Raw genomic sequence first — 14,615 nt, 5'->3', positions numbered from 1 at the left:
CCCTTCTTCATCCCTCAAACCTGATTTCTGTTCTTCTCACAATACCGACACTTTCATATGAAAGATCAGAAAGGAGAAACCCGATAGCCAACCAATGGCCTTTTTGCAGTCATTTCCCTTGAAATTTCCTGAGCAAATGACACTATTTAGCAAGTTCTTCTTGAAATGCTTTCCTTCTCAGGATTCTCTGATGCTGCCAATCTTAGTTACCCCCATGAACTTTCTCTTGTCTCTCATATGGTTTCTTATGCAATGTCAAAGTAGAGTGAGACAATTCACCTGTAAAAATAAGGATCTGAATTCTAATTTTGGCTGTTCTGGCACAAGCTCCTTTGGAGAGTAATCATACTTTACTATGCAAAGAGGAAATAACTTCCACTTACTGTATGAGACTGTTTTAAGGAACAAAGTCAAAGCAATACTCCATGTAGAAAAACATCAATCAATGTACAATTGGTTGTATCATTTAACTTACTGCATGTTTATTTCATCATTATATATAAGCAAAGGTCTAAAAGCCAAGGGCAGAAAAAATCCACAAGAAAGCATACATAGCTGGAAGGTATATGAAATAATAAAAATTCAGTTATTATTTTATTCAACAGCCAGAATTTTCACCTTTGTGTATAAATGTATCCAGTGACTATCATCAGTACATCCTCCACCAGGTAAGGGCTACATCCTCCCTCCAGTGAGCGTTATTTGGGAGTGTTGTTTTCACTTTTTCAAATGGATTAACTTGATATTTGAGCTGCATTTGACCACCGTCTACCCAGGTACACACGCATCACAAGTTAGATGTTGTTTCATTGGAGAATCCAAAATAAAATGGCTTGGCCTTTATATTTAAAAAAGACGTCTGTCAACTTTGACAACAGAGGAAAGTCACTTGAAGTTAAAATGGGGAGCTCACCATGCCCTGCATTCTTAGGACTCTCTCCACAGATCACAGATAGGGAACTCATCCCTGGTACCATGACTGTATTCTGGGGCACAGCTTTCCAATTTAAGTGTTGCCAACCATAATCAGCCACTGTAACTTAGCAGTTAAAGTAAGGCTCTTAAACTGTGTAGCATTCATCTATCCACTATGAAAATGCATTCTACATGTCACTGAATAGCTACTGCAGCAAAAGGCTTTCTCAACGCCTGCTTCCAGTGAGCTCCTAACTGCTAACCCTTCATTCTTCTGTGAGGGTCTGCACAGGCTGCCATCATGGGCCATCCTGGAAAGTCACATCTTCTTAGGCTTCTCTCACTTTTTTGGTCACCTTTTTTCTAGGAATTCTTTTGTGGATCCCATTTTCTAAACATTCCTAAACTATGCTTCCCTATGATATTCTTCATCCATTTGCTCTACTCTCTTTCCAATCTTTTAGTGTTTGTTGAGTGACTATATAAATGAATGAGCCCCCGTTATTTCTTCTGAGATATTCTATACTCACTGAAAGTTCAGTATGTGTAAAACTGATTTATTACTTCTCCCCAAGCACAGCATTCCTCTGATTGAAGAACTCCTTATCTATAGCAAATAGTTCAGACTCCTCAGTATGTCTCCTATGGCCAAGGGAGCAATGGGCTCCGGTCCGCCTTTCCAGCTTCATTCCAGGTCACTCCCCAGCACGTTGCTCTTCTCACCTTCAACTTCTTTGTCCACATGGCTCCTCCTGCCTGGCATGACCCAGCCCATCTTGTTCATTTGGATAACAAATATCTTTAAAACGTCACTGCTCCTTGATTGCTTCCTGTGACACATCTGTCCACCTTCCTAGCATCATTAACTGCTCCCTTACCTGAGTTCCCAGAGCACTTGAAATGTACCTCTATTATAGCATTGAAATTGTAGTGTTATTTGTTTAGATATTTGTCTTCCTCCTGAGAATTGAGAATTCCTTGACGGTAGGAACTCTGATTGCTTTTGTAAGCCCAGCACCTTGCCCAGATCCTAGTATGCTTCAGGTACTCAATATTTGTTAAACTGAACAGAAATGGCTCCAAATCACGGGTGAAAAACTATAGTTACCTTTCGTTTCTCCTTCTCTCACCAAATATTGATTTTTCTTTTATAATTTTGCTTATAATAATTCTTTCTTTCTAGTCCCATTCTCTCTGTTTCAGTTTGGGCCCTTTTACCCTCAAATGTTTATTAATGCCCAAACTCCCCCCAAACCTCCAAACGTCAAAGATCTCTCCACTCATGAACACTGCTTCCTCAAGGTTAACCTCAAGTCACCACTTTGATCACTCTGAGACTGGGATGTGTGGGATAGGCCCCACCCTGGCATTAATGTCTTCCACAGTCTGATCCCTTCCTACTTGATCTCTTCCCTCAACACACCCTATACTCAGACTGTAGGGAAACTTCGTGTTCCAGTAGAAAACTATGCATTGTTTAGGGGTTATCTGATTCTGAGTCTATGGGGGCTCTGCACCTTTTAATGCCTTTGAATTATTTTAAAATTGCAGTACACATCTTCTGTCCCTGAAGCCTCAGAATGTTTATTGTCTGCATCCCTGCGGCACTTCTTACACACGTGGGCCTGTGTCACAGCTGTTTGTGCACTCCCTTATCATCCTCTTCGAGATCTGAAGCTCCTGGAACGCAGGGACGACAGCTTTATAGCTCTTTGTCCCTTACAGAGCCTTGTGTGTATGTCGTACGTCACATACATACACACACACACACACACACACCCCCCCAGAAGCCCTCCCTGACTCCCGAGTGCAGGGCAAAGCTGGCGCTACTGGAGCTCACACCATGCTTCGTCCTTCCACTGGGAGCTTACTTGCTTGCCTGAGGTTATAATTTATCCGATTACATGCTTCTTCTTCGTCTTTCCCACTAGACTGGGGGCCTCTCCATGGAGGCTTTCATGCTTCCTTCATGTTTATTGCCACAAGCTGGCTTAATGCTTGGCACATAGTTACCACATAGTAGGTGCTGTGTAAGAAGGGGTCAAGTTCATATTCATAAAATTTGTAGAAAGTGGAATTCTGGGCACGAGGGCACAAATTTTTAGCTCTCTAAAGTGTAAAGCAGTCACTAGCATGATTTTTCTCCCAGTAATACTGAGCTTAAAAAAGGATTAATCCTGTTTAGACATCTTGTCATTCATGAAACAATAAGGATTTTTTTTCCAGTTCTATTCTATACAAGGTTAGATTGTAATTAGGTTAAATTAAGAGATAGTAAGCCAAACGTCAATTACATATAAAAGAAATATAAAAGAAAACTTAAGGAAATATGAAGTTTTACATATTTTTAAACTCAAACTGGAAAACTGGCAAATTCTAGGAGAATTTCACAGTGGGAAAAAAAAAGAGGTGTAGAACCATAAATAGTACTCTTTATTGGGCACTGTGGCAAAAATAGGCTATATACTATCTAGTAGAGACAGGCAGTACCCAATACTCACTCTTCTCTTCTTCCTTAGATACAAAGTACCTCATTTTTAGATGGACACATGGTTGCTCAAAATAAAATTTCCCAATCTTTCTTACAGCTATATGTGGCTATGTGATGAAGATCTGGCCAACTGGACGTAAGCAGAAGAAGTGTGTGCAATGTTGGGAGGTTCTGTTTTTTTATTTATTTGAGTTTTCTTTTTCTATAATTCTTTTTCCATTTCTCCTTCCTGCTGCTTGAATACAGATGTAATGGTTGAACTCCAGAAGTCAAATTGGACCATGAGATGACCTTGGAAATGTAAGCCATACACAGGAAAACAATAATAATATAAGGATACTGGACTGATTTTCTTTATACTTCTTGAACATGAGAGAGAACCTTCTATGTTGTTCAACCACTGTTATTTTATGTAATCTTTTGCAGCCAAAGCTAATCATAACTGATACAGGATCTTAGATCCTTTATCCATGGAAAACTCTCCTCTGAATTCTCACCAATTTAGTTTTTAGAAATATAAGCATGTTACACAGTACAAAGCATGGGCTTTATAGTCAGAACACATGGATTCCAGTCTTGGCTCCTTTAGGCTTTAGTTGTGTAATACTGGGCAACTTCTCTGAGACTCATTTCCATTAAATGTAATATAGAGATGATGATGATGATGATAAGGATGATGAGGAGAACTTCTTCTTGCGGTTATTGGAAGAATTGAGTGATGTCAGGTGAGATAATATGTGAGAAGGTGCTCGGCAAATTATAAAGTATCACATGATTTTTTTTCTTTTTCTTTTTTTTTGCTTCTATTTCTAGCAAGAGAAAAAAATGCATCATAGGCTTGTTAAGTGGAGGAGTTAAACAGGGCTGCCCAGGATCAGGCACTGAAAGTGTATAAGCCCAGCTGTCTATAGCCTCTCATTCATGCCAGTGACAATGAAAAGGCAGAAATTGATAAAAATATTCTCTAGACAGGGACCAGTTGCACGCTGTTCAAAGGATGTACTTAGCATAGTGCCTACCCTATAGTAAGTACTAAACAAATGTTACTTCTACAATCCTACTGCTCCCATGATTATAGTGATGGAGTCTGTATCACGCAAGGTGGCAAAACCAGCGTGTTCTTTTCCCATAGACAGATCTCTGTGTGAATCCAGACAAAAACCCTACTCCTTGGAATCAGAACAAGGAGAATTACATAATTTGAACATTTAATATCAAAAGACTAAGAGAGCTTGATACATTCATGGCCTTGCCAATGGAACCACAATTTTTACAATTTGCTGTTGAAACAGCTGATGGGCACTTTCAAAGGTAACTGTGCTGCTTTTTTTTCATTGAACTCACAGATGGACCAACACAGTCAAGTTTCCTCATGGCCTGGGAGTCTTGCTCTCACTTTAAAATGAGATAGACTTTGTAGGTTGCCTTCTCTCACAGTTCTTGCATAAATTTATGATTTAATCATCAGAGGATAGTCTTATGTGTCTTATTTGAAAGTTCTCAGTGACCACTTCACTATTGGTTCACTCCCAAAGTGTCTTTAATACACAGAGATGTGTTACAGAGCAGTGCTTCTCAAGCTTTAACGTGTGTATAGGTCACCCAGGGATCTTGTTAAGGGGAAGAATCTGATTCAGTAGATCTGGGGCAGGGTAGAGAGTCTGCATGTCAACATTTTGAGCAGCAAGGTTAAAAGTATTACAGCTAACTATGTGGCAGCGTTGCGATTTAAACCCGGGTCTAATTCCAGAGGCTGTTTCTTTTCCACAATGCTGAAATGCAGAAATAGAGTGCTGAATAATAAATGAGAAAGGGTGTTTAAGCCAAATTATTTGGGATAAATACTATCTGCAATGTTGAAATTTGTGAGTACTATTTCCCCAGAGAATAAAGAAAGACATAGCTGGAGAAAAATAACTTATTTTTTTTTGAGGAAACGACAGTGATAATCTAATAGGATAGAGACAAGAAATATAAAATAGAGTGAGAAATTATAGAAGACAGATGATAAATATTTACATTCTTAATGAGAACAGAAAGAGCCACAACTTGCCACATTTCCAAAATAATGACCCTAAACAGTCACCCAGGGTCTCTGACCACCCAAGCACTCACCAGGTGACAACTAAGGATGACATGACAAGAGAAGGCAGCTCTATGACACAGAGAGATGAAGCCCATACTCCACATCACCAGCATTCTGGAAAAAAGCCAGCTCTGCCAGCAACAGAGCACAAACCCAGAGGCACACCGGCCTTCCGAGACTGGCCGTCATCATGAACTTGTGAGGTCTCCCTCAGTGAACAGCTTATAAGATAGAAAATGGAGAATTTTGTCACTACAGTCAGTCTTTACATTTTCAGATGGAACAAATCTGGACCTCAATAGCCTGAGAATTTCCCTCTTGATTCCACATTAAAGGCAATTTTGAAGCCCTGTAGAAAATGTACTCTCTGTGTGTCTCCATAAGACAATAAAAAACCCTACCACATTAGATCAGGCCACGGTGCATGCAGCAGTAGTCTGTCTCTGCCACTGGCACCAAGTGAGAGTTTTGAAGAGCACACTGTCCTCCTTGTCATTAACTGCGAAGTTTAGGAAACACCACAAACACATCCCCAGCTTCCTCCGATGTCCCGTACCTAAAGCCACCCTGAAGTTACTAAACCAGGATCCTCTCTTTATTACCTGCTCTTTACAGTTGGAGTCCTTTTACTAGACCTGATCTATTTTCAACGGACTTTTAAAAAAAATTTATTCTGACTTAACTTGTTTTTTTCATGTATCACTTTCCCTATTAGAATCTCAGTTGCTACACTGTTTCATAATTATTGTTTAGGTGGTTTCTCTCTCACAGGTTTGTGAATTCTTTAAGTGCTAAAGCTGGTCCTAGATTTTGTATTACCAGTGTCTAGCGCTGCGACAAGCAAATAGGAGGCATTTAAAAAAGGTGGATGAAAATATGAATAAGCTTTAGTGCAGAGAACAGATCATCACGTAGTGAGGATCTTTTATTCAGAAGAGTCTCAATACACTTTTGAATGGAAGTTCCTTTATCTTTTCTTAGTTTCTTTAATTCTGGTATACAAAGATTTAGGAAACAATACATTGAGGGCCTACTCACATTATTCCAACATTTTCCAGTTCTTTCCAATTTGTATCAATAGACATCTAGTGAATGTCCACTACAAGCCGTAACTGTAAAAGCTGCAGGACACAGTTCCTAAAAGCACAGCCCTGTGTGCTCTCTGAGGAAGTTCATCAATGCACCAATAGTGAGCATCCAGACCTTGCCTTTGCACACTTTGATAAAAATAAAAACCAGTCTATGACATATATAACATAGCACATACTTGATCAAACTGGGGGTCTTCTCCACGTTGTAGAGATTTTGTCAATGGCTTTTCCTAGAAAGAAAAAGAAGAAATACAAGAATAATTATTAGAAGCTCTTAAATATTATAAAGGGAATGTCATTATTGTTATAATTTTTCTTATTTATTTCTCCTTTTTTGGGATGAAGAGATGCCAATTTTTAAATGAATGAGAAACTCTTCCTTAGCTATTCTGACTTTAAAATACAGTATTTGATCATTACCACCATGATTCTTGCTATCATCTTAATATATACCTCTTTGACCTAAACATTAAAAATCTGATGCTATAAGCGGTCCTGTGTTTTCAATGAAAACCACATAATAAAAACTATGAAATTCATTTGAAAAATTTTCGTACCTATCTTGGGACTTAACAGATAATAAAAAGTTGAAAGTGATACTCTATTTCAAGTCCCTAGACTTAGAAACAAAATATGGTCTAATTATTAGACTGGAGCTGAGGGACAACCTATCAATAATACATTTATTAAGTGTAACTGGTGAATTTGGGGCATGTTATTTGACTTATGCCACATCCAAATCTCAGCAAAAATAATCAGGGTAGTGACAAAGGTCTATAGAAAGAATTTTTCCTAATCATTACATGTTTGTTTACATTAGGAAGCCTTAACTGATCTTCCAGCAGGGCATTTTATAACTACTTATCCTTATTTGTACCTTTTTTTTTTGGTATGGAAGTTAATACTGATCAAAAATTTGTTTCAGGATTAGAAACCATGTAAAAGTTACATATCAAAAAATAATGTTTTACTTTAGCCAATGTAGAAACCCTAGAAAGATTCCATCCACATTTTGCCAGTCATACAGACCTTCTGCCTGCCTCACTTCTCCAACCTTCTCCTCCACCTAAAAAGACGATGTACACCTAAGGCAGACACAAATCCACCCCCACCTCACAGAGACTTTGTTCTTGAAGAGATGCGCATGGTGGGCTCAGGCCAGGTATCTGATGTTTTATCAAGAGCCATATGAATCAATTGCTCTGTCCCATTTCAAAATACAGAGCTTCAAAATGTGTATTCACTTAAGATACAGAGAATACTGCATTCTTAAGGGTTACTAAACACTTCCTCTTCAAAGTATAGTATCTAGAACATGCTAGTGGGAGAACAGATACAAAAATGTAGGTGAGAACCAAGAAGAACAATTAAAGAAGAAACAGATTCAGTTGATGGTTCAAGAAGACAAATTTAGCCATTAAATTGCAAAGCACTTCCTGTATATTTGAAGGTTTTACAGTAACATCATCTGAAATTCTTTGTAAAACTAATTAAAACACAAATGTGAAAATTACGCAAAAACAGGTGGTGCCAGTCCCATAGACATCCTTGGAACAAACCTAGTATAACAATTGCTACTCAATGTTTTACTTGTTCATCACTCGATAGTAATGAGGGCTCACAATGCAGTAAACACTACCTAAGGGTGGAAGGCTGATGAACACATGGTTCCTGCCATTGGGGAGAAGAATCTAAACGGTAAAAGTAGTCAATGACCTCTTATGAGTGTTAAGTAAAAGTAGTCAATGACCTCTTATGAGTGTTATCTATACTCGTTCATTATTCAAATCTCAGCCCAACTGTCACTTCCTCGGGGAAGCCTTTCTCTGAGTCCTCTCCCAATACCAGGTCTGCACCCGTCCCCTTATATGCCTGCAAAGCTCTATAGACTTTTCCTCTCATAGCACTTGCCATAGTGTAAAGTCACATCGCAGTATAGAAAAATGTTATGCAATTACACATTCATGAGTGAAAAGCTGAATGCCACCCCCACGAAACTACAGGCTCCAGAAACGCAGGACCCTCTACTTCTCCTAGCACTTAAATTTATGGGGCAGAACACTGCTTGGTGATGGCTAAACATTTGCCAAATTAATAAAAGCTCTAGGCCAATGACTTCCAGTTTCTTCAAATATGAGATCCTCTTATTTGCGTGTATGTGTGTTTTAAGTTAAAAAATTTTTTTAATATACTTCTTTATTGTGGCAAAATATACATAATGTAAGATTTACCATTTTAACCATTTTTAATTACACAATTCACTGGCATTAAGTACATTTACAATGTTGTTCAACCATCACTACTATCTATTTTATGAGGACCCATTTTAATGGCAAACATTTTCAAGACGTTCCCAACCACAAAACACACCCTCACACACCTAAAATATGACATAGTAATTCTATTTTAGTATCTGTTGTCTAAAACCATACATAATGACAGAGTTAATACTATAACATCAATGATATTTTTATATGGCTTTGCACTATAACAGCAATAATATTGATTTTATATACATTAGAAAAAAAGGGACACATCTATATGGGAGACCCTAATTTACTCAGCCAAAAGGTAATGCTCAGCACACATGTGTATCTGCAGACCCTTGCAACGACTCAGGAGTCCACACCTTGGGAAACTTCTTGCACTACTACTTGAAAGACAGGATCCTCCCGCAGTGGGGGAAGGAAGGTTACCGTGTCTACCTACACACTGAAACTTCTCACGCCTAAACGTTATATTTCCCACTCTTAATTGGGTGGAAATGATGGTAAACATGATATTTTATGCTTAAACACATTTGCATAAATATGAAGGAAAGAACATAGTGCAAGTCTCTCTTTCTCCAGCAGGCAAATTTGGTACGGTAAGTTGTTGCTAAACACAAAAGTCAAGTTCATTAGCCAAGAACTTGAGTTCAGTGCCTCAATAAAATAACACACCTTTACACTAAGTTTTTCTTAACTGTTTTCATACAAACATGCTGTCTTAATCATATTCTTTGAAGATTTAGTTAAAACGTCACTTGCAAGATCAAGACCTTCCCCCACTTCTCCCTGGCAGAGTCATCTGTTAGTTGTCATGTGGCACTTTGTTTGCATCTATTCTTGTCAGCATTTCCACTGTGTTGTAACTTGTCTGTCTCCCCACACCCTTAGAACATAGTTAGAATTTATTATCAGGGTTTGTTAAATGACTAAATGTATCCCTATGCATTTGGAAAGACAGCTTTGGGCACAGAGAATCAAGTTCACATTTTACCATCCCCAAGACTAGCTTTGCATCAACATAGGTTTTATCAGTGTCAGGAGGTTTAAAAGTAGAGCTGGGGAAGAGAGTATCATGCTGGCTAAAAAGTAATGAGAAAACGAGAGAAGGAAGGGAGGAAGGAAGGTAGGAAGGGAGGGAGGAAGGAAGAGGGCAAGGAAGAAAAAATAAAGGAAGGAAGGAAGGAGAGAGAGGAAGAGACGAGAGGACGGAGGCAAACTTGTTCCATCTCAGAAGAGAGCCATCTGAAGGTGGGAGCCATCTACAGGAGGAGACCAGCCAGGCTGACGCCCACGCGAGGAAGGAGACCTGCAGAGCTGCATGGAATCCAAGGTCTGTAACAATCCAAGGTGGGCACGTGCAAGACACCCTGGTTCTCACAGAGCATTAAATAAGTAGTAAAGTGAAATTAACACAGAATAAACAATGGGCAGCTAAAGAAAAAGTAGAAATAGACTATGACAGAGGAGGCTCCAAACAATGGTCTCATTCATCCAATAAGAACAGTGTGTTTTTAAATTTTTAAAAAATTTGTCCTTGTTCTATATTTTAATAAAATTTTACTTTATACTTTTATACAATTTTACAATTATACTTTAATACAATTTTACTTATTTACTGAAAGTTCATTAATTGAATTGAATGACACACTTGTTTTTTAAAAATCATGAGAAACATAACGTTGGGGTGATGGATCCCAGGAAATTCTTAGTGGTCCAAAGTTAGCATTAGTGGGAGATGTCAGCCTGTGACTCAGCCTTGTCCAGAAGCTCCAGCTCACTGGGTGACAGTGAACAAAAGAGACGGGCAAACTGCAAACATGGGCACATCAATGGCTGCTGACAGCACAAAGCGCACACTAGATATTAGGTCCCTTCTGACGGAAGCAAACAATGTGAAATAGTCCTGACCAAAAAAAAAAAAAAAAAGGAAATCAACCTTGAATCTGACCAAGGCTTTAGAGGCAATTTCCAACTTTTTGGGAAATACATGACTTAGGAAAGAGTTAGAGGAATATGTTACAAGATACCAAAAGGAAGTAACCAGTGAATCCAGATCAAAGGAAACTCTGAAGGAAAGAAAGACGTTACTTCAATGAATGAGTTCTAAGGGAAAAAAATGAGAAATGGAGGGGGATCCTATTGACTTTTTTAAAAGGCTATTGCAATGTGGATCTTATTTGCATTCTGATTCAAATAATCTGTTAAAAGAAAGGATGACATTCATGAGACTATTGGCAATTTGAAAACTTATTGAATATTTGATGATCTTAATGGATTATTGTTATTTTTTTAGGTGTAGTAATAACATTGCATTTTTGTTTAAAAATGAATCTTTATCTTTTAGAGATGCATGCTGAAATAATTAGCAATGAAGTGATATGGTTTCTAGTATTTGCCTCAAATAATATTGGGGGAAGATACAGGGAGTGTGTAACAAATTGGCCATGAGTTGATAATTATTGAGGATGATCATACGGTGCATTCTGCTGTCTTACTACTTTAAGACATGTTTGAAATTCTCCATAAAAAACAAACAAAAAGTAAACACAGGAGAACACCACGCATCACTTCTATCATGGTTTAAAAAAAGTTTACAATGTCTCACTTATCAAGATGGCGTAAGCCACTTCTGAAAACCTATTTCAATAGCACTTATCCAACTTTTTATCTTTTCCTAATGGAGGCGCAGAAGGGACTCGCTCTCCATTTCTTCCCATGTACAGATAGGATCTGGGTAGCAAATATCCTGCCTACTGTGTGAGAAGCAAGACGCAGTTCTCAGCCTGTACTCTGGGCTTTTCTTTGAGTTTGCTCCCCCTGAATCAAAGAACACTGCTGTCCTGACCCCTTCGGGAGGGATTTTCTCCTGTCATGAAGAATCCTGCAGGGTTTCAAGCATTTCCATAGGAAAAGAGAAAGGTCCCTGTTTGTGCTTCTCACACCTTGGGAAGTCCAACCTCTCCCACCCTCCCTTAAGAAAATACAAACTCTAAAAGCTCTTTGTGTCCATACCTACCTAAGAAGAGCAGAGGGGGGCCACTGACTTCTACCTCAATTTTCAAACAATTTCAGTGTATACTAGCTACATGTTCACTTGACAGTGTTTCACACTAGGCCTCCCTGTATTCTTTAAGAGAAAAGATGGCCATACACGACAGGACACAGGCACTTAGACAAGTCTAGAGAGAGTTTTAAGTATCAAAAGGTGTTTTATTTGTGCGATGCAAGGGGCTTATTTAAGAAATCACTTTCTACTTCTGAATATTTAGTGGCCCAAAAGAATCTCAAATGTGCCCCACATAGGTAGGACTTCACTAATCTAAAAAGACCCAGATTATTACTGCTCCCAGAGATATTTCAATAAACAAGTAACCCAGCAATGCCACAAGAGTTAATATGAGATTATTCAATTTGCTAAATATGTCACCAGCCTTGCTTAAGATGCTACTGTAATGTTTTTTAATTATTAAAGCAATTGGATGGAGTAGTTCAGTGCACGGGCTTTGGAGTCTGAGAGATTTGAGTTTGAATCCTGGGTCCCTGATGTACAACATATAGATCTTACTTAACCTCTCTAAGCTTCAATTAACTTGTGGGTAAAATAAGGATAAATAATACAACCTACCTCACAGGTTGAAAAATGTACGGCGTAGAATACTCACTAATTCATAGTCATAACAATTATTAAAATTCCTTTTAACATAATTATTATTGGAATTACATAAGATTAAAATGTGTAACCTGTTTCATAATGTTCAGGAGCTGAAACTAAGTTCCACCTGTTTTCCCGGGGCAGTGCACACTCCCACTAACATTCATTAAAGCTTTAATTATAGCTTCCTGGAAGTGTCCAAGTATGGGTAGAAAGCTTTATTACAGAAAGTAGGAAAAAACATTATAGAGAGTAATTGCCCTTCTCTCTTTAAAAAAGCCTAACATTATTACAATGACTTTAATTCTTAATATGTAATTTAGAGAAAACCTTTTAATTTAATGGTGGGATGCCATAAAAATAACCAAGTTTTAAAAAAACAACCAGCAAACTTCTCAAGTCTCGAAACTTTGATTATAAGAACATGTTTACGTATAATTAACTCAGAGTTTTGATACCATCAGCAGTGAAATTTTATAATACGCATGTCTGGTCTGAATGGGGAACAAAGAATTTTCAGAACTGAGCTACCACAATCGGGATGTCTCTTCTTCCCTAGAACACGAGGCTGAGTAGTGAGCCGCCCCATCCCCATGGTGACAGTGTTCTTCAGGGCAGGGAGCTGTGGGCCGGACTGCTGAGACGCCACTGAAACATTTCATCTAGAACGATCAGTACATAGCGGCAGGCACCCTACTCCTTCTGAACCAAAGCAAGACAAGGTTCTAAATATCTTCATGTCCGACACATATTTTTCTCTTCAGATCTTATTTGTGCCAGCTGTGACCCAATTTTGGAAACAGATCTAAGGAGTCAGCCTAAGAACTCACAGTTCTGAATACTGATCATTTTTCTCTCCAAACGACTCCCCGACTCGAGGTGCAATCAGGGACCCAGGGATCTGAATCATCCTGAAGACACAGTCTGGTCAGCTGATTGCCTGCAGGAATCACTGAACTTCTGGCAGAAGACTAAGTCCCCTTGATGCCTGCCTCAGTTTGTCCACAGGTACAAATGGACATCACCCCATGACGTCCTAAGTTTCTAGTAGAAATAACAAGCACTAGATAAAACCTTTGGAGATCTGCAGAAGAAGGGTGCTTATAGAAACAGATGAAACTGTATTTCCCACTTATTCTATTCAGTTACTAAAATGAATTTCCCTAAAGAATATACGCTGATAGTCACCCAAAATATTGGGGAAAAAATCCAAAGATCAAGAGAATGACAGAGAGAGTATTTCAAATCAGCAAGTAAGATACTGTGTGGTGCCCTACGATACGAAATGTGAAGGTAGATTCAAACCTGGAAGAATATTTTGGCACTTTTTTTAAAACTAAAAACTCTTGAGAGAATCTATCCTATTTGCAGCTGGCTTTTGCACATTTCAGTGAAGCCTATTTCTCTGCCAAATCTAACAGAGGCAAGTACAAATCCATTATTTGAACAGTGGAGGGGAAACTTCAATTAAATTCAGCTACAAAGTTAATCTTCATTTTAATTGAACAAAAGAGCAGCTCCCACAGGCTTCCTTTTTTTTTTTTAAACTACAGCAGCTATGAAGAAATGCAAGATACGACCTTCACTCATCTGTTTCTGGGTTACATTCTATTTTGCTGGTATTTTCAATTTTTTTGTCCTGATAACTGTCCCCACTAACTGTGCATGCTATGTCCAGTAGACATCCAGTACACGTGGATGGATCTTTCCCTGCCTCCTCCGGGACCCCGCTCCTTCAGCCAGCTCCTCACTCCCTCAAACGTCAACCTTCCCCTCTTTTGGCTCCTTTTCTCAGCTATCAGCATGCTTAGCCCTTCTCATCTTAGTGCCCAACTTGACCACATATCCACCTCTGGCTATTGTTTTCTTTCTGCCCCTCCTGCTCATCTTTAGCTCTCCATGGAGTGAATGGTCTACACATCCTGTCTTCCCTTCCTCCCCTATTCTTCCTTCAACCACCTGCAATCTGACTTCTCTGTCACCACTAAAAATAGTCTCCCCCCCGAGGCCCCAGTGACTTTGCAAATGACAAATGTGGTGGCCATTTTTCAATACTTTTCTTTTTGGACCTTTCAGTTGCAACGAGACACTATTGATTACTCTCTTCTTT

At 38.8% G+C, this 14,615-nt stretch overlaps 1 protein-coding gene across 8 annotated transcripts in view; it reads right to left on the bottom strand.

The window, feature by feature from the left end:
* The window catches only part of FRY (FRY microtubule binding protein), a 403,013-nt gene that overhangs the window by 166,723 nt on the left and 221,675 nt on the right, over positions 1-14,615 (bottom strand). For all 8 annotated transcript variants that reach the window (XM_070577933.1, XM_070577936.1, XM_070577934.1 and 5 more), the window contains one exon: positions 6,760-6,813. In XM_070577933.1, the coding sequence (XP_070434034.1) occupies positions 6,760-6,813 (54 nt within the window). The remainder of the gene's footprint in view (positions 1-6,759; positions 6,814-14,615) is intronic.

Source organism: Equus przewalskii, chromosome 16 (genome assembly GCF_037783145.1).
Source record: "Equus przewalskii isolate Varuska chromosome 16, EquPr2, whole genome shotgun sequence".
Classification (NCBI taxonomy): domain Eukaryota; kingdom Metazoa; phylum Chordata; class Mammalia; order Perissodactyla; family Equidae; genus Equus; species Equus przewalskii.
Note: the sequence above shows the minus strand (reverse complement) of the source record. Positions and strands in the feature narration are given on the sequence as shown.